This window comes from Mustela putorius, unplaced genomic scaffold (genome assembly GCF_011764305.1).
Source record: "Mustela putorius furo isolate JIRA1106 unplaced genomic scaffold, ASM1176430v1.1 tig00003903_pilon_pilon_pilon, whole genome shotgun sequence".
Classification (NCBI taxonomy): domain Eukaryota; kingdom Metazoa; phylum Chordata; class Mammalia; order Carnivora; family Mustelidae; genus Mustela; species Mustela putorius.
This window is the reverse complement of record NW_025422051.1, coordinates 1,694,703-1,721,822: the sequence shown is the minus strand read 5'-3', so window position 1 is coordinate 1,721,822 and position 27,120 is coordinate 1,694,703. Positions and strand designations below refer to the sequence as shown.

Here is a 27,120-nt window from a genome sequence, read left to right as displayed (position 1 = left end):
TCCCTTGCCTTTGGCATTGTTCCTAGGAAGATGTTGCTGCGGCTGAGGTCGAAGAGGTTGCTGCCTGTGTTCTCCTCAAGGATTTTGATGGATTCCTTTCGCACATTGAGGTCCTTCATCCATTTTGAGTCTATTTTCGTGTGTGGTGTAAGGAAATGGTCCAATTTCATTTTTCTGCATGTGGCTGTCCAATTTTCCCAACACCATTTATTGAAGAGGCTGTCTTTTTTCCATTGGACATTCTTTCCTGCTTGTCGAGGATTAGTTGACTGTAGAGTTGAGGGTCTATTTCTGGGCACTCTATTCTGTTCCATTGATCTATGTGTCTGTTTTTGTGCCAGTAACATGCTGTCTTGATGATGACAGCTTTGTAATAGAGCTTGAAGTCCGGAATTGTGATGCCACCAACGTTGGCTTTCTTTTTCAATATTCCTTTGGCTATTCGAGGTCTTTTCTGGTTCCATATAAATTTTAGAATTATTTGTTCCATTTCTTTGAAAAAGATGGATGGTACTTTGATAGGAATTGCATTAAATGTGTAGATTGCTTTAGGTAGCATAGACATTTTCACAATATTTATTCTTGCAATCCAGGAGCATGGAACATTTTTCCATTTCTTTGTGTCTTCCTCAATTTCTTTCATGAGTACTTTATAGTTTTCTGAGTATAGATTCTGTGCCTCTTTGGTTAGGTTTATTCCTAGGTATCTTATGGTTTGGGGTGCAATTGTAAATGGGACTGACTCCTTAATTTCTCTTTCTTCTGTCTTGTTGGTGTAGAGAAATGCAACTGATTTCTGTGCATTGATTTTATATCCTGACACTTTACTGAATTCCTGTACAAGTTCTAGCAGTTTTGGAGTGGAGTCTTTTGGGTTTTCCACATATAGTATCATATCATCTGGGAAGAGTGATAATTTGACTTCCTCTTTGCCGATTTGGATGCCTTTAATTTCCTTTTATTGTCTGATTGCTGAGGCTAGGACCTCTAGTACTATGTTGAATAGCAGTGGTGATAATGGACATCCCTGCCGTGTTCCTGACCTTAGCGGAAAAGCTTTCAGTTTTTATCCATTGAGAATGATATTTACAGTGGGTTTTTCATAGATGGCTTTGATGATATTGAGGTATGTGCCCTCTATCCCTACACTTTGAAGAGTTTTGATGAGGAAGGGATGCTGTACTTTGTCAAATGCTTTTTCAGCATCTGTTGAGAGTATCATATGGTTTTTGTTCTTTCTTTTATTGATGTGTTGTATCACGTTGACTGATTTGCGGATGTTGAACCAACCTTGCAGCCCTGGAATAAATCCCACTTGGTCGTGGTGAATAATCCTTTTAATGTACTGTTGAATCCTATTGGCTAGTATTTTGGTGAGAATATTCGCATCTGTGTTCATCAAGGATATTGGTCTATAGCTCTCTTTTTTGATGGGATCCTTGTCTGGTTTTGGGATCAAGGTGATGCTGGCCTCATAAAATGAGTTTGGAAGTTTTCCTTCCATTTCTATTTTTTGGAACAGTTTCAGGAGAATAGGAATTAGATCTTCTTTAAATGTTTGGTAGAATTCCCCCGGGAAGCCGTCTGGCCCTGGGCTTTTGTTTGTTTGGAGATTTTTAATGACTGTTTCAATCTCCTTACTGGTTATGGGTCTGTTCAGGCTTTCTATTTCTTCCTGGTTCAGTTGTGGTAGTTTATATGTTTCTAGGAATGCATCCATTTCTTCCAGATTCTCAAATTTGTTGGCATAGAGTTGCTCATAGTATGTTCTTATAATAGTTTGTATTTCTTCGGTGTTAGTTGTGATCTCTCCTCTTTCATTCATGATTTTATTTATTTGGGTCCTTTCTCTCTTCTTTTTGATAAGTCTGGCCAGGGGTTTATCAATTTTGTTAATTCTTTCAAAGAACCAGCTCCTAGTTTCGTTGATTTGCTCTATTGATTTTTGGTTTCTATTTCATCGATTTCTGCTCTGATCTTTATGATTTCTCTTCTGCTGGGCTTAGGGTTTCTTTCTTGTTCTTTCTCCAGCTCCTTTAGGTGTAGGGTTAGGTTGTGTACCTGAGACCTTTCTTGTTTCTTGAGAAAGGCTTGTACCACTATATATTTTCCTCTCAGGACTGCTTTTGTTGTGTCCCACAGATTTTGAACCGTTGTGTTTTCATTATCATTTGTTTCCATGATTTTTTTCAATTCTTCTTTAATTTCCCGGTTGACCCATTCATTCTTTAGAAGGATGCTGTTTAGTCTCCATGTATTTGGGTTCTTTCCAAACTTCCTCTTGTGGTTGATTTCTAGCTTCAGAGCATTGTTGTCTGAAAATATGCAGGGAATAATCCCAATCTTTTGATACCATCTGAGTCCTGATTTAGGACCGAGGATGTGATCTATTCTGGAGAATGTTCCATGGGGCACTAGAGTAGAATGTGTATTCTGTTGCTTTGGGATGAAATGTTCTGAATATATCTTTGATGTCCATCTGGTCCAGTGTGTCATTTAAGGCCTTTATTTCCTTGTTGATCTTTTGCTTGGATGATCTGTCCATTTCAGTGAGGGGAGTGTTAAAGTCCCCTACTATTATTGTATTATTGTTGATGTGTTTCTTTGCTTTTGTTATTAATTGGTTTATATAGTTGGCTGCTCCTACGTTGGGGGCATAGATATTTAAAATTGTTAGATCTTCTTGTTGGACAGACCCTTTGAGTATGATATAGTGTCCTTCCTCATCTCTTATTATACTCTTTGGCTTAAAATCTAATTGATCTGATATAAGGATTGCCACTCCTGCTTTCTTCTGATGTCCATTAGCATGGTAAATTCTTTTCCACCCCCTCACTTTAAATCTGGAGGTGTCTTCGGGCTTAAAATGAGTTTCTTGGAGGCAACATATAGATGGGTTTTGTTTTTTTATCCATTCTGATACCCTGTGTCTTTTGATTGGGGCATTTAGCCCATTAAGATTCAAGGTAACTATTGAGAGATATTAATTTAGTGCCATTGTATTGCCTGTAAGGTGACTGTTACTGTATATGGTCTCTGTTCCTTAGTGATCTACCACTTGTAGGCTCTCTCTTTGCTTAGAGGACCCCTTTCAGTATTTCCTGTAGAGCTGGTTTGGTGTTTGCAAATTCTTTCAGTTTTTGTTTGTCCTGGAAGCTTTTAATCTCTCCTTTATTTTCAATGATAGCCTAGCTGGATATAGTATTCTTGGCTGCATGTTTTTCTCGTTTAGTGCTCTGAAAATATCATGCCAGCTCTTTCTGGCCTGCTAGGTCTCTGTGGATAAGTCAGCTGCCAATCTAATATTTTTACCATTGTATGTTACAGACTTCTTTTCCCGGGCTGCTTTCAGGATTTTCTCTTTGTCACTAAGACTTGTGAATTTTACTATTAGGTGACAGGGTGTGGGCCTATTCTTATTGATTCTGAGGGGCGTTCTCTGAACCTCCTGAATTTTGATGCTCATTCCTTTTGCCATATTGGGGAAATTCTCCCCAATAATTCTCTCCAGTATACCTTCTGCTCCCCTCTCTCTTTCTTCTTCTGGAATCCCAATTATTCTAATGTTGTTTCGTCTTATGGTGTCACTTTTCTCTCGAATTCTCCCCTCGTGGTCCAGTAGCTGTTTGTCCCTCTTTTGCTCAGCTTCTTTATTCTCTGTCATTTGTTCTTCTATATCACTAATTCTTTCTTCTGCCTCATTTATCCTAGCAGTGAGAGCCTCCATTTTTGATTGCACCTCATTAATAGCTTTTTTGATTTCAACTTGGTTAGATTTTAGTTCTTTTATTTCTCCAGAAAGGGGTTTTATATCTCCTGAGAGGGTTTCTCTAATATCTTTCATGATTTTTTCGAGCCCAGCTAGAACCTTGAGAATTGTCATTCTGAACTCTAGATCTGACATATTACCAATGTCTGTATTGATTAGGTCCCTAGCCTTCGGTACTGCCTCTTGTTCTTTTTTTTGTGGTGAATTTTTCCGTCTTGTCATTTTGTCCAGATAAGAGTATATGAAGGAGCAAGTAAAATACTAAAAGGGTGGCAACAACCCCAGGAAAATATGCTTTAACCAAATCAGGAGAGATCCCAAATCGTGACGGGGGAGAAAGGGGATAAAAAGAGGTTCAAAAAGAAAGAAAAAAAAAAAGAAAAAGAAGAGGAAATAAAAAGAATTAAAAAAAAGAAAACAAATAAAGAAAAATATAAAAAAGAAATATATATATATATTAGATAAAATAGTTAAAAAAACGTTAAAAAAGAAAAGGGTTAAAGTTGAAAAAAATTTTAGCAGAAGAAGAGAAAAAAAATGAAAAAGAAAAAAATTAAAATCACTGCAAGACTAAAAAAATCACAGGGAGAAAGCCATGAGTTCCGTGCTTTGCTTTCTCCTCCTCTGGAATTCTGCTGCTCTCCTTGGTATTGAAACCGCACTCCTTGGTAGGTGAACGTGGTCTCGGCTGGATTTCTTGTTGATCTTCTGGGGGAGGGGCCTGGTGTAGTGATTCTCAAGTGTCTTTGCCCCAGGCGGAATTGCACCGCCCTTACCAGGGGCCGGGCTGAGTAATCCGCTTGGGTTTGCTTTCAGGAGCTTTTGTTCCCTGAGCGCTTTCCGTAGAGTTCCAGAGGACGGGAATACAAATGGTGGCCTCCTGGTCTCCGCCCCGAGGAGCCGCGAGCCCGGGGCCCCACTCCTCAGTGCGCCCTCAGCGAACAGCGCCCAGTAACTCCCGTCTGCCTGACCTCCGGCCGCGCTCTGAGCTCACCGAGCCTGCGACCGGTTCAAGGTAACACCGAGCTGTGAGCTTACTGTCAGTTCCATCTCTGTAGCCAGCTTTCTTGTTCCAATACCCACAAGCTCTGCGACACTCAGACACCCCCGATCCTTCTGTGACCCTCGGGACCTGAGGCCACGCTGACCCCGCATGGGCTTCGCCCCGGTTTAGCCTCTGGAGCGATGTCCCTCAGTGGAACAGACTTTTAAAAGTCCTGATTTTGTGCTCCGTTGCCCCGCTGCTTGCCGGGAGCCGGCCCCTCCCCCTGGGGTCTATCTTCCCGTGGCTTTGGATTCACTTCTCCGCCGGTCCTACCTTTCAGAAAGTGGTTGTTTTTCTGTTTCCAGAATTGTTGTTCTTCTTCTCTTCGATCTGCCAATGGATTTGCAGGTGTTTGCAATCTTTAGATAAGCTATCTAGCTGATCTCTGCTAGCTGAAGTAGTCTCAGCCTGCTACTTCTCCACCATCTTGACTCCTGGCTTATCTGTACTTTATCTTTTTGTCATTTAACAGGTATGTATTAGTATCTCTTGTGGTTATAATTTACATTTCCCAAATGGCCAATAATATGGTGCATCTTTTCATGGGCTAATTTCCCTCTTTGATTTAGTGACCATGACTTTTTGCCAATTTGAAAATTAGGTTGTGTTTTTTTCTTGTTATTGAGTTTGGAGAATTCTTTATATATTCTGGATGGAAGCCCTTTGTCAGATATATGATTTTCAAATATATTCTCTTTGTAGCCATATATTTTTTAAAGCTAGTATTTAATCATTTTAAGGACATTGAAGAGCCCTCATGAAAATTCAGACATGAGGTGGGATTTTATAATACACACATGCATCCTCAAAATCGCAGCCTAATCTTTCCTACTCTTGTATAATCCTAAGCCAGCCACCTTATCTTGGGCACTTTTAAGATACCTTGAACAAAAAAACAAGTGCTTTGCAGCTTTAAGTTCAGAATATTAGGCTGCAATATGTTTGACCTTGTAAAGAGGAGATTATATCGGTTCAAATTAATTATCTTCTATGATAGAGAGAGAGGCCTTAAAGATAAACTAATAGATCTTCAATTATTCAGGCCTGAGCTAGGCTTCTATTTCTGTCCTTTAGTCTTATTAATGATTAGTTCTGTGGTTTAGGGATCATACTCCAAGGAATCTGAGAGTTCTATATAGGATCCCCAGAGGCTGTCTAAGAGATCAGCAAGGCACAGACAGAGATGATGAGCTTCTGGGAGATCTCCTCTCTGGCTTCAAGCAGAGTAGCTGTTTTTTTATTATTAAGTTTGGCTATATTTTTGTTAATAAACATTTATATTTTGAAATGATTTTAGTTTTACAGAACAGTTGCAAAGATAATACGAAGAGTTCCTATGTACTCTTCAGTCAGATTCACCTAATGTTAATATCTAATATAAACATGGTACCTTTGTCATAACTAAAAAAATTAACATTGGTACTGTGCTTGGAGTACTGCTAACCAAATCACAGACTTTATTTAGATTTTGTTAATTTCTCCAGTAAGATTCTTTTTTTTTTAAACATTTTATTTTTAGGGAATCTCTACATGCAACATGGAACTCGAACCCACCACCCTGAGATCAAGAGTGACATGCTCCAATGACTGAGCCAGCCAGGTGCCCCTCCACTAATATTCTTTAAGTGTTCCAGAATCCAATCCAGGAAATCTCATTGCATTAGGGAAGATTTTCTTTTCATTCTTTTGACAGTGTCTTTAACAAAGCAAAAGGGTTTTTTTCCCCCCTATAGAGTTTATTTATTTATTTGACAGAGAGAGACACAGAGAGAGGGAATACAAGCAGGGGGAGCAGGAGAGGGAGAAGCAGGCTCCCACTGAGCAGGGAGCCAGATGTGGGCCTTGATCCCAGGACCCTGGGATCATGACCTGAGCCAAAGGCAGCCATCCAATGACTATGCCACCCACACACCCCACAAAGCAAAAGTTTTACATTATGATGAAGATTGACTTAACATTTTTTTTTCTGATACATATTGTGCTTTTTGTGTCATGTCAAAGAATCTGTGGACAAACTCAAGGTCTCCTAAGTTTTTTTCTTTAACTTTTATAGTTTTCTATTTTACATTTGGATATACGCTCCATTTGGTATTAATTTTTGAATATGATGTCACATTTAAGTAGAGATTTATTTTTGTTATATATGACTGTCCAATTGTCCCCATACCATTTATTAAAAATATAGATTTTCCTTGCCTTACAATGGGATTATGTCCCCAAAAACTCATCAAAAGTTGGAAATAGTTTAAGTTGAAAATACATTTAATAAACCTAACTTATCAAACATCATAGCTTAGCCTAGCCTTAAACAGGCTCAGAACACTTACATTAGCCTGCAGTTGGGCAAAATCATCTAACACAAAGCCCATTTTATTTCATTATTTTTTTGAAGATTTTATTTATCTGACAGAGAGCATGCACAAGCAGATGGAGTGGCAGGTGGAGGGAGAGGGAGATGTAGGCTCTGCACTGAGCAAAGAGCCCAATGTGGGGCTCAATCCCAGGCCCCGGGGATCATGATCTGAGCTGAAGGCAGATGCTTAACTGACTGAGCCCCCCAGGTGCCTCACAAAGCCTATTTTATAATAAAGTGTGGAATAGCTCATGTAATATATTGAATACTATACTGAAAGTAAAAAAGAGAATGGTTGTATGGGTGTAGAATGGTTGTAAGTGTACTGGCTGACTTAACTGCATGGTTGACTGGGAGCTGTGGCTTGCTTCTGCCCAGCATCACGAGTAAGTATTATACTCATATAGTTAGCCTGGGAAAAGATAAAAATTCAACATTCAAGGTACCATTTCTACTGAAAGTGTATTGCTTTTACACCACTGTAAACTTGAAAAATTGTAAGTCAAACCACTCTAAGGCATTGTACTACCCTGTAACTCATTTGTACTACTCTTTCTCTATTGAATTGGTTTTGCACCTTTGTCAAAAATACAATTGGCCATATTTGTGTGCGCCAATTTCTGGACTCTTTTCCATCCCCATTCATCTATGCATCATGATTACTGTCACTTTATAATAATTCTTAAAATCAGATAGTTTAGTGCCCAGATCTAAGTTTTTAAATACCATTTCTCAATAAAAGGAATCAGGAATCCTAAAGAAATGACTGATTCTAGGGCAGAAGATGAACCTGTATAATTTTGTATTGCCAGAAAGTAAAGAGAAGCTAAAAAACAAAAACAAAACAAAATAACAAAGAACAGGAAGACCATGTCATAAGCACACAGGAGCCAATGTGGAAGAGGTAGGTCTCAATGGCGGAACTGCAACAGTTGGAGCCACAGAACAAAACAATTGTATTGGAATAGAACCTAAGAGATTAAAAAAAGAATCCCAGTATACATATGTTCCTTACAGAAGAATTCCAGATAATAAATGTAGAAGGAATAAATGAAACAGAAAATCACTAAAACCATGATTAAACATCAGAGCAATAGTTTTTCTAGGCAAGTTCCCTGGATTCATACTAAAATCAAAGGCCTAAACTTTGAGGAGAGCAGAGAGCCTGCTTCCCTTCCTCTCTCACTGCCTGCCTCTCTGTCTACTTGTGATCTCTGTCAGATAAATAAATAAAATCTTAAAAAAAAAAAGAAAAGAAAATATCAAGCCCAAATTGAGGGAGTCTAAAAATGACAAGTACTCTTCAAAAGGAGGTAGTGTGGATTTCTTCAGCTTTCTTCTTTTTCAAAATTGTTTTCACTATTCCAATTCTTTTGCCTTTTATAAAAGGATTTTGTTTATTTGATAGGAAGAGAGACAGCACAAGCACAGGGAGCAGGAGAGGGAGAAGCAGGGCCACCGCTAAGCAGGAAACCTGATGAGGGACTTGATCTCAGAGTCCTGGGATCATGACCTCAGCTGAAGGCAGATGGCAAAGCACCTTTTTAAAATAAATTTTAAAACCAGCTTCTCTATATGCTTAGAACATTCTTGCTAATGTTTGATCAGTATTGTATTAAATCTATATTTCAATATGGAGATGATTGATATCTTGACTATGTCGGGTTTTCAAATTTATGAACATAGTGTGTATTTCCATTTATTTAGGTCTCTTTTTTTTGGCTTGAAACAAATGTTTATTTGCTTATAGTTTCTGAGGGTCAGAAATTCAGGAACAGTTTTAATTGTGTGGTTCTGGATAAGGGTCTCTCCTGAGATGGCAGTCAAGCTATCAGCTGGGCTGCACCTCCTGAAGTCTTTTTTTTTTAATTTTTATTTTTTAATTACTTTTCAGTGTACTAGAATTCATTATTTATGCACCATACCCAGTGCTTCATGCAATACATGCCTTCCACAATACCCACCACCAGGCTGGCCCAACTTCCCACCCCCGCCCCTTCAAAACCCTCAGATTGTTTTTCAGAGTCCATAGTCTCTCATGGTTCATCTCCCCTTCCAATTTCCTTCAACTCCCTTGTCCTCTCCATCTCCCCATGTCCTCTGTGTTATTTCTTATGCTCCAAAACAAGTGAAACCATATGATAATTGACTCTCTCTGCTTGACTTATTTCACTCAGCATAATCTCTTCCAGTCCCGTACATGTTGCTACAAAAGTTGGGTATTCATCCTTTCTGATGGAGGCATTAAACTCCATAGTGTATATGGACCACATCTTCCTTATCCTTTCATCCGTTTTGGTTCTTTCCACAGTTTGGCGACTGTGGCCATTGCTGCTATGAACATTGGGGTACAGATGGCCCTTCTTTTCACTACATCTGTATCTTTGGGGTAAATACCCAGTAGTACAATGGCAGGGTCATAGGGAAGCTCTATTTTTAATTTCTTAAGGAATCTCCACACTGTTCTCCAAATTGGCTGCACCAACTTGCATTCCCACCAACAGTGTGAGAGGGTTCCCCTTTCTCCACATCCTCTCCAACACACGTTGTTTCCTGTCTTTTTAATTTTGGCCATTCTAACTGGTGTAAGGTGATATATCGATGTGGTTTTGATTTGAATCTCCCTGATGGCTAGTGATGATGAACATTTTTTCATGTGTCTGATAGCCATTTGTATGTCTTCATTGGAGAAGTGTCTGTTCATGTCTTCTGTCCACTTTTTGACATGATTATTTGTTTTGTATGTGTTGAGTTTGAGAAGTTCTTTATAGATCCTGGATATCAGCCTTTTGTCTGTACTGTCATTTGCAAATATCTTCTCCCATTCCATGGGTTGCCTCTTTGTTTTGTTGACTGTTTCCTTTTCTGTGCAGAAACTTTTGATTTTGATGAAGTCCCACGAGTTCTTTTTCACTTTTGTTTCCTTTGCCTTTGGAGACATACCTTGAAAGAAGTTGCTGTGGCTGATATCAAAGAGGTTACTGCCTATGTTCTCCTCTATGATTCTGATGGATTCCTGTCTCACATTGAGGTCCTTTATCCATTTCGAGTTTATCTTTGTGTATGGTGTAAGAGAGTGGTCGAGTTTCATTCTTCTACATATAACTGTCCAATTTTCCCAGCACCGTTTATTGAAGAGGCTGTCTTTTTTCTACTGTATATTTTTTCCTGCTTTGTCGAAGATTATTTGACCATAGAGTTGAGGGTCCATATCTGGGCTCTCTACTCTGTTCCACTGGTCTATGTGTTTGTTTTTATGCTAGTTATTTAGGCCTTTTTGGATTGGTTTATTCAGTATCTTACAGTTTTCAATATACAGATCTTGTTTTTTTTTTTAAAGATTATTTATTTATTTATTTGACAGAGAGAGAGAGATCACAATTAGGCAGAGAGGCAGGCAGAGAGAGAGAGAGAGAGGAGGAAGCAGGCTCCCTGCCGAGCAGAGAGCCCGATGCGGGACTCGATCCCAGGACCCTGAGAGCATGACCTGAGCCGAAGGCAGCGGCTTAACCCACTGAGCCACCTAGGCGCCCCAGATCTTGTTTTTTTTTAATTTAAATTCTATTAGCCAACATATAGTACATCATTAGTTCCAGATGTAGTGTTCAATCATTCATCAGTTGTATATAACACCTAGTGCTCATCACATCACTTGCTCTCCTTAACGTCCACTACCCAGTTGTCCCATTCCCCCCAACGTCTCCCCTTCTACAACCTTCAGTTTGTTTCCCAGAGCCAAAAGTCTCTCGTGATTTGTCTCCCTCTCTAATTTCCCCCCATTCAGTTTTTACCTCCAACATAGAGATCTTGTATGTATTTTGTGAGATTCAGATCTAAGTGTGCTAATATTCTGAATGATTGTAAATATTTAAAAAATAACTTAGGTTTCCAGTTTACATTGCTCATGTATAAAAATTCAACTGCTTTTTGTCTGTTGCTCTTGTATATTGTGGCCTAGCTAAACTCACTTCTACTTTTTTTTTTAAACTTACTTATTCTAAGAAGTTTGTTTTGTTTTTGTTTTTTCTTTTTTCCAGATTCCTTGGGATTCCTTTATAGACAATCATGTTGTCTGCAAATAGGGTGATTTTTATTTTTATTTTATTTTACATACAGGTGTAATATTAGTTTCAGATGTATAATACAGTGATTCAACACTTCCATACAACACCCTGTACTCATCATAAGTGAACTCCTAAATCCCTGTCACCTGGATGTTATCTTTGGAGAAATGTCTGTTCATGTCTTCCATCCATTTTTAATTGGATTATCTGTTTTTGGGATGTTCAGTTTAATAAGTTCCTTATAAATTTTAGGTGTTAAAAATAGATCTATCCTATGACCCAGCAATTGCACTACTAGGTATTTTTGAAAAGAAGGGGCACATGCACCCTAATTTCATAGCAACCATGTCCACAATAGCCGAACTGTGGAAGGAGCTGAGATGTCCTTCAACAGATGAATAGATAAAGAAGATATGGGGTGTGTGTGTATCTATAAACACACACATACATACATACAATGGAATATTACTCAGCTATCAGAAAAGGTGAATATCCACCATTTACATTGACATGGATGGAACTGGAGGTAATCGTGCTAAGTGAAGTCAGTCAAGAAGAGAAAGAAAATTATCATATGGTTTCACTTATATGTGGAACATAAGGAATAGCACAGAGGACTTTAGGGGAAGAGAGGGAAATCTGAAGGGGGAGAAATCAGAGGGATAGACAAACCAGGAGAGACTATGGACCTTGGGAAACAAACTGAGGGTTTCAGAGGTGAGGGGGATGAGGAGAGGTGGTAACAGTGTGCTGGGTATTAAGGAGGGCATATGTTGTGACAAGCACGGTGTGTTATAAATAACTAATGAATCATTGAACCCTACATCAAAGGCTAATTGATCATAATAAAAAAGTATCTTCCATATTTTAATGTATTTCTTAACAATATATTTTTTTCATAATACATTGCTAGTGTTATTTTTATATGTTCTTTAAAAATTTTAGTATTCTTAATGACTTAATAAAGTAGCCAGTGATATTCTTCAAGTTGCATCATAGTTGATCAATTTGAAACTTCTTTACATTTCTCAATATACTATCCTATTTTTAACAAAGAAAATGCTTACTTTACAGGCATCGTGTATGTTTGTATGTATGTATATACACACATATACAAATGACTGTGTTATGTCTAAATCACCTTCAATTGCAAATAAATTTCCATTTCATTTGTTTCTTTAAAAAATTAAAAATAGGGGCGCCTGGGTGGCTCAGTGGTAAGCCTCTGCCTTCAGCACAGGTCATGATCTCAGGGTCCTGGGATCAGCCAGCATTGGGCTCTCTGCTCAACAGGGAGCCTGCATCCCACTCTCTCTGTGCCTGCTGCTCTTCCTACTTGTGGTCTCTCTCTCTGTCAAATAAATAAATAAAATCTTTTTAAAAAAAGGTTAAAAAATAAAAAAGATAAATTTTGAATACTAACCTTTTATCAGATATGTCATTTGCAAATATCTTCTCCCATTCAGTAAGTTGTCTTTTTGTTTTGTTGACTGTTTCCTTTGGTATGAAGAAGCTTTTTTATTTTAATGTAGTCCCAATAGTTTATTTTTGCTTTTATTTCCTTTCCATATCTAGACAAATGTTGCTACAGCCCAAATCAGAGAAATTACTGCCTATGCTCTCTTCTAGGATTTTTATGCTTTCAGGTCTCACATTTAGGTACTTAATTCATTTTGAATTTATTTTTGTATGTGGTGTAAGAAAGTGGTCAGAGAAATCCATAGTTATAGTCTAAGATTTCAATATCTCTCTCTCTTTTTTTTAAAAGATTTTATTTATTTATTTGACAGAGAGAGATCACAAGTAGGCAGAGAGGCAGGCAGAGAGAGAGAGAGGAGGAAGCAGACTCCCTGCTGAGCAGAGAGCCCGATGCGGAACTCGATCCTAGGACCCTGAGATCATGACCGGAGCTGAAGGCAGCGGCTTAACCCACTGAGCCACCCAGGCGCCCTCAATATCTCTTTTTAAAAAATATTTTATTTATCCATTTGACAGAGAGAGAGTATACAAGCAGGGGGAGCAGCAGAGGGAGAGGGAGAAGCAGACTCTTCATTGAGCAAGGAGCCCACTATGGGGCTCAATCCCAGGACCCTGGGATCAAGACCTGAGCTGAAGGCAGATAACCAACTGAGCCACCAAGGTGTCTCAATATTTTCTTCTTAATAATTGACAGAATATATAGGTAGAAAATCAGCAAGGATACAATAGACAATTTGAAAGATGCAAAACACCAAGACTCATTTAGGAAGAAATAGACAACCTGAATAATCCTTTATATATTAAAGCAATTTCAATTTTAGTGAAAAAATGTTCCCACAAAGAAAACTCCAAGCCCAAATGGCATCACTGGAGAAGTATAACAAATATTTGAGAAATAAATAATAGTAATTCTATACAAGCTCTTCCAAAATATTGAAGAGGAAAGAATACTTTTCTGCTCATTCTTTGAGGCCAGAATTTCCTTGATACCAAAACTGGATAAAGATAATAGAAAACTACATATCAATATGCCTCATAAATATAGATACAAAAATTCTATGCAAGATTTTAATATATTAAAATCAACAATATGGTGAAAAGATAATACATGAATGGAATTTATCTCAATAATACAGGGCTGGCTTAATATTTGAAAATCGATCAACGAAATTCACCATAGTAATAAACCAAAAGAGAAAAGCCCATATGATTGTTTTAACAGATGCAGAATATTGAACGCTTTTGCCCTAATATCAGGACCAAGACAAAGATGTCCACTCTCACCACCTGTATTCAATATTGTACTCAAAGTTCTAGGTAGTATAATCAGGTAAAATAAGGAAATAAAAATGCATACAGATTGGAAATGAATAAGTAAAATTGCCTATTCACAGATGACATGATCATTTTCATTAAAAATATGATGGAATCTATTTTAACAGTTTATTTTTTTAATTAAAAAATACGTTATGATTTATTTGTCAGAGAGAAAGAGAGAGACAGAGTGCCAGCCAGAGGGAGAAACAGGCTCCCCGCTGAGGAGGGAGACTGATGCGGGACTTGATCCCAGGACCCTGGGATCATGATCTGAGCCGAAGGCAGATGCTTAACTGACTGAGTCACCCAGGCACCCAGAAAATATGATAGAATCTAATTAAAAGCTACTAAAATCAACAAGTGAGTCTAACCAAGTTGCAGGATTCGAGGTCAATGGAAAGAAATCAGTTTTATTTCCATATACTAACAAGAATAAAAAATTGAAATAAAATCCAATACAATTTACAACACCATAAAACATATGAAATACATAGGGATAAATATGACCAAAAAAGTGATAGATATGTACACTGAAAACTACAAAACACCACTGAGAGAAATCAAAACTTAAGTATATAGAGAGGTATATCTTGTTCATGGGTCTGAAGACTCCAAATGGTTAAGTTGTCAATTCTCCCCAAATTAATCTATGAATTTAACACATTCTCAATCAAAATCCTAGCAGTACTTTTTGTAGAAATTAACAAGCTGATTCTGAAATTCATATGGAAAAGCAAAGGACCTATATTAACTAGAATAAGATTTCAAGAATTATCATAAAACTATATCACAATAGTATGGTGCTGACATAAAGGTAGATAAATGGAACAAAGCAGAGAGTCCAGAAATAAATCCATGCACATATGACAACTGATTTTTGGCAAAGGCATATACAGGCATAAGAGCTAGTAAAGGCCAGCATGACGAAGGTAACTTCACCAGTTGTCTAACTACCAAGAAATATGTACATAAGTAGAAACTCAATCAAGAGAGAAAAGTCCAAAGCTGGATGAGCACAGGTGAGAAGCCTGAATACCATCAATGAAGACTGAAAGCGCAATTATAAATTGGGGATTGGTTGGCACAGAAAGGGAACTCAGGAAGCTTCTGTATAAGGAGGAGAGAAGAAGGGGGCATTTTCTCCAGGTGATGGAGCTGCCAAGAGGGATAAAACCTTCCTAGGATCCTCTCCATTGCTTCCAGTGAACCACCCCAAAATGCCAACACTAAGTAATAGCTATCTGAATACATGTGAATGTGTGTGTGACAACTAAATGTGCATGAGTAATATCTGGAATTTATAGATTGCTGGAGTCAAAGTTTAAAATGACATGCTTTGTCAATCAGATTATAGGAACTCTCCTTTGCAATCAGGAAAACTTTCATGATTAGCATGCAGTTGATTTAAAAAAAATTACCCACAGGATATTTATATTCTCAATCTATTCATGCCCTTACTGTACTCTACTGTTGGTCAAGGACACAAAAGAAAAGATCCCTCTTTCACCCATAGCCCGGATCTCTAGCCAGTGGTCTCTGCAGTTTTCAAGCATATTATGACCTACCAGCATCTATGACTTAGCTCATGATGTTCCTCATGCCAGTGCTGCTTCCAGCACATATGGTACTTAACACCACATCACCTCTTGTGGATGATGGTCATGGGGTTGCTAAACTCCTTGAGCTAAAGGGTTCAAGGGAACTTGATCCACCAGGCAACACAATGTAAAGAAACAACCAAATGCAGTGGGATCAGACAGGTTTAATTCCTGGAATACCTTGTCAGAGGATGTGATGTCAGGCAAGTTGTAAATACTCTTAAGCTGCTATTTCTTCATGTAGAATTTTTTTTCAAATCATTAAGGAAGTAGGCAGGCAATGATTCATGAGGATGTTTGCTGCAGCATGGATGATAATCTAGAATGAATGTGTAAGACATATATATATATAGATAGATCTATCTATCTTTCTATCTATACACATACATATATACATATATATAGAAATATATGCATTAAAATGACAAAGAGAAGAGAGCTTTTTTTTTTTTTTTTTTTTTAATGAGGAGGAGAAGAGGGGAAAAGGTGGAGGGAAAGGGAGAGACAGTCTTAAGCAGGCTCCATGCCCAGTGTGGAGCTGACATGGGGCTTGATCTCACAATCTTGAGTTCACAACCTGAGCCAAAATTAAGAGTCGGATACTTGGGCACCTGGGTGGCTCAGTGGGTTAAGTTGCTGCCTTCGGCTTGGGTCAGGATCTCAAGGTCCTGGGATCGAGTCCCGCATCGGGCGCTCTGCTCAGCGGGGAGCCTGCTTCCCTCTCTCTCTCTCTGCCTGCCTCTCCGTTGTTTCTCAATTCTCCCCTTTCTGACTTCATATATTTTTTTACTATGAGCATGAATTACTTGAGTAATAATGTTCACCTTTATTATTTATCAAGAGTGCAAATTCAGATACTAGCATGGGACCATTTTCTCCCATCAAAATAGCAGAAAAAGAACTAATGTTATACCCAACAATTGCAAGGGTGGAAGATTTTTATTTATTTATTCGACAGAGAGAGAGAGAAAGAGATCACAAGTAGGCAGAGAGAGAGGGAAAGCAGGCTCCCTGCCGAGCAGAGAGCCGGATGTGGGGCTCGATCATAGGACCCAGAGATCATGACATGAGCCAAAGGCAGAGGCTTAGCCCGCTGAGCCACCCAGGTGCCCCATAAATAAAATCTTTAAAAATAAAAGAAAACGGGTCTTTTTATACACAAGCTGTAGTGTGAAATGGTTTCTCCTATCTTTGAGTCATCTAGCAAGACAAATTAAAAACATTTAAAGCCCCCACTTTCCTTTCATTCAGCAATTCAGTTTCCAGGAATACATTCTAATATGAGAAAAGCATGCTACAGCAGAAGAATGTGATGTTCATTCTAATTTTTCTTATAATAGCAAAAAGATGAGGGATAATCAACATAAAACACACACATAGATGCACATGTATCTGTTTAAAATAAACAATATTATACTATAGTGCTCTATGCCTTTTTGGTATTATTTAACCTTATTTAATGGACATCAGTATATACCGATATGTGTTAATTTATCTAATTCTTCAATGGCTGCAAAATTTCCATTGTCTAGTTTTCCTGCAATTCCTATGAGCAAATACATTACTGAACACACAGGCAGTTTTTGCATTCTTAGAATTGTTGTGTATATACCGCAGTCTACTTGGATGGATATACCTTTAGAATGAATCCCAAAAGGGAGATGGCTGGGAAAGAATGCTTAGTGCATTACTAATTGAGAAATAATGAGAGTGTCAGGAGTTTCTCATGAACCTCTAAACCTGTTTCCTCTCCTTCATGTAAAGGATTGGGGATGGGTTATACGAGCTGTTGGGGCTCAACACAGACACAACCCATAACACCTCAACACAGACACAACCCATAATACCCTCTATTGCTCTCTCTCCAAGGCTAGCTGTTGGGATTTCTCCCAAATACACATGAAGGTGGTGGTTATGAGCAGTAACTCCCAGGTCTGGTCTATATGCAGACCCACAGGGGCAGTACCTAGGCCAGAAGAAGCTGAGACAGGGAAGAACAGAGCACTCCCCACCTCCATCATTTCCTGAAGCACACACTTTTAGTATGTGACCCTACTCTTTCCCTCCTTCAGGTATTGGAAACAGGTTGGGTCATTACCCGCTCACAGTATAGTCACAGCTGCCACCTCACCATGGCTTCGGCATGGCCTTGTGTCTATACATCCTTCTCATAACTGACCCAGGTACATATATCACATTTCTCCCGCTGGTTTTTTGGACAGTCTGAAAAGAGCTTACCTTTGGCCCATGTACCACCTGGGCCTTGGCCTAGGGTTGGACCTTGATACGTGTTCCACTTCAGACTGGGCACAGTCACTAGTCCCTATTCTTTTTTTTTTTAATTTTATCTTTTTTTTTTTTAAGATTTTATTAATTTACTTGAGGGAGAATGAGTGAGAGAGAGAGATGAGAGAGGAGAAGGTCAGAGGGAGAAGCAGACTCCCCAAGGAGCCTGATGCGGGACTCGATCCTGGAAGTCCGGGATCATGACCTGAGCCGAAGGCAGCTGCCCAACCAACTGAGCCACCCAGGCGCCCACTAGTCCCTATTCTTGATTATCACCTCCAACAATAGTAAATGGGTGGACAAAAAGTCTGTTTTCCTTCTGCTATGGTGAGGAAGGGGAGGGACAGGAATGGCAGAAAGGGATGCCTTTTGGCTCCCCTCAGTGGTCCTAACAACAACACTATTACTTCCAGGTGTTAATTTTGCCCAGAATGAGATGACCTCATGCTGGGATTTAAATAATAATGACATGAGAGTGGAACTGAGCAATTCTCAGTGAATGAATTATTTGTGAAGAGCAGATTTTACTTGTGCCATGAAACAAATAAAATGGAATGCTATCTACCATCTTCACAATGATACAAACAAGGTCTTGGGAGTACCTGAGTGTCCTTGGTCAGAGTGGTTGCTCTGTCTTGATGTTGTCCGAGTATGAGGTTACTTGGAAGGCTTGGAGCACAGGGCAAATTGGATTTTTTTTCTTCAGTTTAGACTCCAAGCTCTCACACAGACTGGACCCCATCTTCCCAGTGTCCTGAAGAAACTTGATCCTACCCAGAGAGCGCAGCTGCTGCCAACAGACAAAGCACCAAGGTCAGGGAGACAGCTGGGCAGCAGATAGTCTTTCCAAGAGATAACAGGAAATGACTAAGAGCCAGTAAAACAGCTCACCCAAGGAGAAACATGAGACTGAGGCCAGATCCCACAGTTTATGCTGATTAAAGAGTATGAGACCTCAATCCTTCTCAGTAAATCTTTATTTCATACACAAGAAGATCTGAATTGTAGGAACAGCTCCTGATTAGATATTAAAAGTGGTTATCCCTAATTAGTGAAATCAAGGAAAAATTATATATTCTTTACCCTTGGCTCTAAATTGACTCTAGATCTCTTCTGTATGAGACGGGGAGGGTGAGAGGAAGGCAGAGAGGGAGGGATGTGGCAATCCTACTTCTGCCACAGGGGATCTTTCTAACTCTCAAAGAATGTGTGCTTCTCTAAAGGCGACCTGCAGAGTTTGGGAATGAAAGAAAGAAAGGGTTTTTGGTGGGGGTGGAGATAGGCAAGGGCAGGGCAAATTCCTTTCTGTCTTGTAGGTGTCCACCTACCTTTGCCAAAAGCAGCAACAGTGGGCTGCCTGTCCTCCTTCTCCCCTCCCCTCCCCTCCCTTTTTCCACGACAGTGGAGGACCAGACCACCTAGGTCATGGTGAAGCCTTTGGAGGTTTACCAGATGCAGGAGACCTACAATCCTGAGGACTGCATTTTACTTCCTGTGTTACCTGTGGAGTACCATGTGTCTTTGGAGCCCTGGAACATGCTGGCTTCAGGAAAACAAATTATATTTATTGTCTGAGAGGAGTAGGAAGTGAACTTTACCAAATCCTCTCCTTTTGGGATCATGCGGCACATACACAATGCTACATAACCAGCTGTTTCAAGTTAATAACTCAATGTAAGCAGCACCAATATGACAGCAGACATTAGTCAGTATTGCTTTTGATGGGTGGCCACATTCCATTTTCAAATGTGCCAGTTTAGTTATATAGCAAATCCATGACCATTATTCTATAAATTAAGCTCCTTTGGAAAACCCATGTATCTAAATCTTTATTCACATCCAAGACAGTTTCCTTAACATAAAGTTTTATTATCTTTAAAATATTTTTTTCATTTACTTGAAAGAGACACAGAGTGAAAAAGATAGATCATGGGCAAGGGGGAGTGGGTAGAGAAACAGACTCCCCACTGAGCCAGGAGCCCAATGTGGGACTTGATCCCAGGACCCTAGGATCATGACCTGAGTGGAAGACAGATGCGTAACCAACTGAACCACCCAGATGCCCTAACACAAAGTTTTAGAAGTAGAAGTGCTGGGTTACAGGATATGTACAAGTTTTAAAGCTCATATATTCGAATTTAGCAATACTTTTCTTTACATTTTCTGGATTCCTCTTATGCTTAAAATGGCTTTGCACACTTTCAGAGCCTAAAAGCTTTCACACATCTCTGGGGGAGCCTAAGATTCTCTTGAGGGCCCTGGGACAGTTGCACTGAGGAGAAAATTTGGAGGGCCAATTGGCAGGTGAAATGCAGGACTGGGAACAGTCCTAGACGCATTGACATATTTTGGGGGTGGAGAAGGGAAGGACAAGTATCCCAGGATTCAGAAACAATGCCTTGTTCCAGGCAGGGCAGAGTCTGCTTGGTTGGGGAAGGCTGGATCCACAGCCTATGTGACACACACATCACTGCCTATACCCACAGGTGTTATTACACGTACCCCCAAAGTTTGGGATTGGCTGGTGAAGTTGACTCCGCAGAGGCTGTGTTTAGGTGGCGACGGAAGATAGATGCCATTTTTCTTTCCCTTTCTAATTCTCCCACAGGCTCTCTGCTGTCTCTTCGCAAGTGTTAAAGCGAATAGGGTGAATGCATGAGTGTCATGGGGAGCCAGCAAGACCTGAGTCTTGGGTCGGGGCAGAGAGATCTGTAATCTCTGAGAAGGAAGTTCCTCCGAGTCGTCATCTTTCTCCTCAAAGGTCCTCTGGCTGCCATGGCCCATGTTGCGGCGGGGCCAGGACAAGGGAGGACGGTGGGCTGCAAAGGGGTCAGATGAAGTTAGCGGGAGTCTTGGGGGATGTTATTTGAGGCGTCTGGGTGCCAGAGGTATCACGTACTGCCGACAAAGGGCAGATGCAGGAATCCTCGGTGGGTTCCCGGATGAAGGGATGAGGAAAGCCCCGCCCGTGCAGCACATGCGGGATGCAGTGCGCATGCCCAGTGCCCAGCACTTTCCCATCAGCCACTGGTGTGAGGACGTGTGCAAAGCGGTCCCGGTGAAGTTCCGTGCAGGTCGCATCGTACCGTCTGATTTCTTTCTCACTGTCTTCAAGACTCAATAGGTAGGTCTCCAGATCAGTCTGTGTAGAAGTTTAAATGCGACTGTGAGGAGGGAGCCAGTGGGCTTTGGGTGGGTCAGGACCATGTAGTTCTGGTCTCTGAGGCGGAAAGCCTTGGAGGTCTTTATTCTTCTCATAGGCGTTGCAGCTACCATGGCTTTTGTCACGGTGGAGAACAAGTGGAGGGGAGGGGGCCATATGAAGATGGGGCAGAGTTTGAGGCATCATTTGATATATCTGGGTCTTGGAGAAACCAGGAACTGAAAGAGGGCAGATTTGGGAATTTTCGGTGCAGCCCTGGGTGGGGGGATGGGGAAAGCCATACCGCGTGGCATATGCTGTAGCAGTGCGCATGCCCAGTGCTGCGCGCCTTCCCATCAGCCACTGGTGTGGGACGTGTGCAAAAAGCCCTGTGTGCAGAGCTGTGCCAGTCGCGTCTTTCTGTCTGGATTCTTTCTCCAAGAGACTCGATCGTTTTCCCAGGAGCGTAAGTGTGAGTGAGTGAGGAAAGAACGAGCGGACTAAAGGCAGGTCGGGGTGGTATAGTTTTTTGTCTCAGAGGAGGGAGGTTCCTGAGGTAATCACATTTCTCTTCGTGGGTCTTGCAGTTGCCATGGGTTTTGTCTTTGTTGGGGGGCTCTGAGGCGGGGGAGGATGGTGGGTGGGTGAGGAAGGGGGTATCAGATAAAGATGGGGCAAATCTTGGTGATGTTATTTGAGATATCTGGGTCTTGGCAGCACCGGAAACTGCCAATAGAGAGCAGATTCGGGAGTTTTTCGTGAGGCCTCCGTGAGGGGGGCAGGGAAGTCCTTCCCCTAAAGCACTTGCAGTGCACATGCGCAGTGCCTAGCTGTGGTGAGGCCCTGGGTGGGGGGCAGGGAAAGCCTTACCACGTGGCATGTGCTATAGCAGTGCGCATGCCCAGTGCTATAGGCCTTCCCATCAGCCACTGGTGTGGGACGTGTGCAAAAAGCTTTCTGTGCAGAGCTGCGCCGGTCGCGTCTTTCGGTCTGGGTTCTTTGTCCTGGAGACTCAGTCATTCTCCCAGGAGTGTAAGTGTGAGTGAGTTGTGGTGGTTGATGAGGGGGCATGTGCAAAGCCTTCTGGGTGCTCAGCCTAGCGGGTCCAGTCTTAACGTGTGGATTTTTTCTCACTGAGACTCAATCAGTAGGTCCGCAGATTAGTCCAACCAGGAGTTCAAGTTTGAGTGTGAGGAGGGTACTGGCTTTCGGTGGGTGGGGGCAGTGTGGTTCCTGGTCTCTGGGGAGCAAGTTCTTTGAGGTTGTTATCCTCCTCACAGGTATGGCCACCATGACCCCTGTGGTGGTGGGCCTGGGAAAGGGGAGATGATGGGCTGTGGAGGGGAGGGTGCCAGATGAAGATGGGGAGTCTAAGGGGTGCTATTGGAGGCATCTGAGTTCTGGAGGCACCTGAAACTGCTGATAGAGCACAGAATTGGGAACGGTAGTGGAGAGGTGGACAGGGCTATATATAACAAAATCTCTCATAGTTGGGCGTCCAATTGTGAAACTAAATCTTTTTGGGAAAGTCGTATGTCTTTTTTCAGGTACTTGAAGGTCCCTTGTCTGCCAAATTCCTGTGAAACAGAGGTTTTGTAGACAGCCTAATTTGATGCGATTGGAAAATAAGCAGTGGTTATTAATTCAAGATTAATAAAAATTATTAATTTTTTAAAAAGAGTAATAAAATATTTTTATAATATTAGTATATTATTAAATTAATGAAAACTAATCTTTTTTGTTTTGGAAATCCCTACAAATGTAAAGAATTTATAAGCAGCAGTTGGCTGTGAAGATAGTCCAGTAGAATTATTGTTTTATTACAATCTTCAGTTAATGATTTTCTACTTTCAGTGAGAAATATGAGTGCTCGAGTAAGATCAAAATCTAGAGGAAAGGGAGATGGAAAAAAATCTTCTAAGCTGGATGAACCTGGAGTTGTGAGTGCTTTAACATCTTCCTTCCATTGCCAGAAATAATTTTTTATGAAAAGCCATTGAAAAAGTTGTTGAACCAATATAGATCTGTTGTTTAAAGGACTTCCTTGTTGAAAATGGGTGAAAAATTAATCCCATGAGAGAGACTGAGCAAAAAGACTTATTTTCTGTTGTTGCTTGGATATGTAAATTGGGCTGGAAATTATCTCTATGGCTTTCTCATTGTACTTTTTAATAAACAAGTACCGCATCTCAGAAAAGATTAGAAAGGTTTCCCGAAATACTGGTCCTTGCAGATAATTGCTTTCTCAGAATATTTTCTATATAGAAAGAATAATTTTACTGAATACTTAGAAGAGCATAAGAAAGATTCATATTTATAATTATTTCCATGTAGTATGTATATTTGTGTCTTCTCTTATGATAGTATTAATGTCAATACTCTTTATTTGCACCTACCCTCCCCCAAGGCTAAGCAACCAGGTAAAAAAACACCTCAAAAAAAGGAACCACCTACTGAGGATCCAGAGATTGAGCCTGGACAAGAGAGAGAAGAAGGAGCATGTGGGGTTCAAGGTGATGAGGGGATGGAGAAACATGTTGTATTTCATCTATTAGGCTCTATTAGTAATAGAAATAGATAAAAGGTTCCCTGAAAATTGGCTGGAAACCTGTTTGGGAAGGGAAAGGTATAGTTGCAGCTGACTATAGCCCCTCTCTGACAAGTTTTCCTTCTTTGAGCACTTTACCATTCCATATTTTAAATTATTTGGCATGCTTGGGGAATAGAATTCTTGCCAAGGCTCTAAATTAACAAACTAAGGGAAATAACTTTAAATTTAGATAGAATTTATACTATATCACTAGTTAAATTTGGCTTTTTTTGAATGCTGTTTTCTGGGTTTAAGTCATTGCATCAAACATTTAAGCAAACCTAGATATATTTTGATTAGCTCTTAGATTGTAATTTTTGAAATACTAGAGAAACAAAAATGTGAAATCCTTTCCTAGTTGCTGTTGAAGTCTTCAATATTTTTGTTTTCCTGAACCATAATCTAGTTGTCACATACATTTTTTTAAGATTGATTTACTTTAGAGAGAGAGGGGTGCGTGTGTGAGTGGGAAGAGGGGCAGAAGGGGAAAAGAGAGAATCTCAAGCAGACTCCCTGCTGAGTGCAGAGCATGATGTGGGGCTTGATCCCACAGTCCTGAGATCACGACCCAAGCTGAAACCAGGAGTTGGACGCTCAATTGATTGAGCCACCCAGGTGCCCCTAGTTGTCACATACTCGTTTTTTTTTTTTAACTTTTTACTTTAAAAATACTTAAAACTTACAGAAAAGTTTTAAGAAAGTACAGTGTATTCTTGTATCTTCAATGTCAATTCACTAATTGCTAACCTGTGCCACATACCACCTTTTCATTCGATAATAATACACATTATTATTGCTAAACCATCTGAGAGTAAATTACAAATATAAGCTATCTGAGCAGAAGTTTCAAATATAACCCTTTATTCTCAAGGTAATTCAGTATCTGTTTCCTAAAAAAGGGGGATATTCTTTTATATAACCCCAGTACAATGATCAAATTTAGGAACTTTAACATTAAGAAAACCTTATCTAATATGTAGTCTGTTAGCCTAGTAATAACCCAGTTTTGTCAGTTGGCTCAATAATATCTTTTATACCATTATTTTTTCCTGATCCAGGATCCAACCCAAAACCACCCATTGTATTTAATTGTCATCTCTCTTTTTCTTAGAAGAGTACTTCAGTCTTTCTTTTGTCTTTCATGACTGACATTTTTTGGAGTCAAAAACAAATGTTTTGTAAAACGTTCTTCAGCTTGGGTTTGTCTAATCTTACTATTGGTAATGACTTTTTCAGTCATTTTTTGGGGCCTGCTTGGTGGCAGGTAATGTACTAGATGCTGAAGATAAAAATATAAACGAGAGAATGATTTCTGTTTTGAGCTCACCATCTTGCCAAAAATTTATGTAAACAAATGGCTGATCTAGTAAGTATAATAATATAAATGTATATAGGTTACAAAGGTGACAGCTAAGTTGTCTTAAAACAGTTTTAGAAAAGGAAACGCTTCATAGAGGAGATAATGTATGAGAAAGGCAACTCCACTTTCTAGCAGAAAACTTTTTAATGCTCAATGTATTTTTATACATCACATTTTTTACAGTACTAACCTACAGAGCTGTATTTAGTAAGATTAATTTATGGTTTACTGCTTACATTAATAATTCTGTTTATTTATTTAAGAACCTGAACTGGAAGCTGAAAGCCAGGAAAAGGAAAAGGGTCTGGAAAAGACTGGAGGTGAGAGTGGAGATGGCCCTGATGTGAAAGGGAAGACTACACCTGATCTAGCATTTGCTAAAGTTCAAGAAGCAGGTAAGTTATCCATTAAGAATACAAGTCATGGGGTTGGTTTTTCCTGCAATATTATCATACTTTTGTAATAAATCACAAATATAAAGTTTATTTGAAAGGTAGTACAGACATCAAATGTTTGATTCAAAGATGGTGTCAGAGCAAAAAATATGTATCAAAGCCATGTTGTTGAATTATAAAATATGGAAGTGTTACTTTGGAATAGAAGTTCTTTGAAACCCAATGCAAGTGGTCACATACTTTTTATTTTTTATTTTTATTGTTTTTGTCAAATACTTTTTAAAGTATAGAAATTGTTTAACATAGCCAAGTGCCAATTGGATATCTAAACAACACAGTATTATTGATTTTCTTTTTATTTGCCTAAGCTACTTCTAAAAAATAACTATTTTTTATTTCTTTTAGACACCAAAAAATAATATGGTTCTCTTTGTTTTGGCTTTTATAGGTTAGTTTGTTGATTTTTTTTTAAACTGTGAGCTCTACCAATGAGAAATGATAATATTTTCCTTCACATTTTAATGTCATCTATGATGGTAGTGTTGTATAATTAGTGTGATCTGTAATTTTTTTTTTTTTTGGTGACTATGTAATTATCATCATCTAAACCAGGCCACTCTTGAGAGTTAAAGGGAATACTGTTGACTGCTTACACCAGGACAATAGATGCAAATGAACAAGATGGCCACCATACTATAAATAGACCATATAAAGATTGAGCTAGATCAAAGAAATAATTTTGCACAAAAGAGACAAACCAAATGGAATAATGTCCTTTGTCCTCTGTAGTTAAAACAATTCCAAGTATGACATTATTATCTTAGCTGAAATGGATGATTAGGAGATTATTTCAAGTGAATGAATTTGAATGACACTGGGTTTACTTGTTTTGTTTTGCTCTTGGAGTTCCTACTTGGTTGATTTTCTTTTAACTGAAATCACTGGCATATTTTGCTCACTACTTAAAATTATCTTTAAATAAGCTCTTGGAATTTAATCTGTTCTGGGTTTGAGAAATCTTTTCTTCATGCCACCAAAAGGAGTGATGCATTTAAAAAGTTAGTGCTTATATGCTGAAAATGTACATTTGCATAGAAATCTATCTGCTGGTTAGGGTTCTGGTTTTAGTTCCATCTTATAAAACCAATGCTGTAGTGTCCTCCGTGTACTTTTATTATTGTCTAAGTTCTGCTAAGTGATGTACCCAACTGTTACATTTATGTTTTAGGTGATGGACAGTCGTAAGTTAAAAAGAAGAGAAGATGAAGCCACACATACAGTTTGTTATATTGATAATTTGGCTTAAATTCTCTCAATAAAGATTTAAAGTTTGCTCTGAAGTTGTCATGCATATCTTCTGTTAAATCTGTTCCTAGGAACCTGATATTATTATAAATGGTATCTTTAAAAAACTCTTTGTGTTCTGTTTACAGCTGCTCTATGAAGTCTGTTTATTTTTGTGTCATGATTTTGTCTGGCAACTTGGCTAAGTTTATTCTAATAGTGTATCTCTTTGTCCTTTTGGATTTTCTATATACATAATCATACCATATGCAGATAATAACAGTATTCTTTCCTCCTTTTGAATCTTTCTACCTTGTAGTTCTTGTCCTTTATAACACTGGCCACATCCTTTTGAGTACAATGTTGGATAAAAGCAAAGATAGTAGACATCCTTGTATATTCCTGATTTCTCTTTCAACATTTTCACTATAATGTATA

The 27,120-nt window shown here is 39.3% G+C and overlaps 1 protein-coding gene across 6 annotated transcripts in view; it reads left to right on the top strand.

Moving 5' to 3' along the window:
* PAGE4 (PAGE family member 4) overlaps positions 1–26,738 on the top strand; it is a 155,274-nt gene extending 128,536 nt beyond the window's left edge. The window contains exons 1-5 of one of the 6 annotated variants that reach the window (XM_045068408.1): positions 4,765–4,784; positions 22,908–22,993; positions 23,461–23,566; positions 25,267–25,398; positions 26,627–26,738. In XM_045068408.1, coding sequence (XP_044924343.1) covers positions 22,916–22,993; positions 23,461–23,566; positions 25,267–25,398; positions 26,627–26,643 — 333 coding nt within the window. In that variant the 5' untranslated portion in view covers positions 4,765–4,784; positions 22,908–22,915 and the 3' untranslated portion in view covers positions 26,644–26,738. Of the gene's footprint in view, positions 1–4,764; positions 4,785–20,931; positions 21,036–21,416; positions 21,526–22,013; positions 22,086–22,907; positions 22,994–23,460; positions 23,567–25,266; positions 25,399–26,626 lie in introns of those variants that run through there. The other 5 variants (XM_004755104.3, XM_004755105.3, XM_004755110.3 and 2 more) reach the window with 5 other exon arrangements.
* The last annotated feature ends 382 nt before the right edge of the window (positions 26,739–27,120 follow it).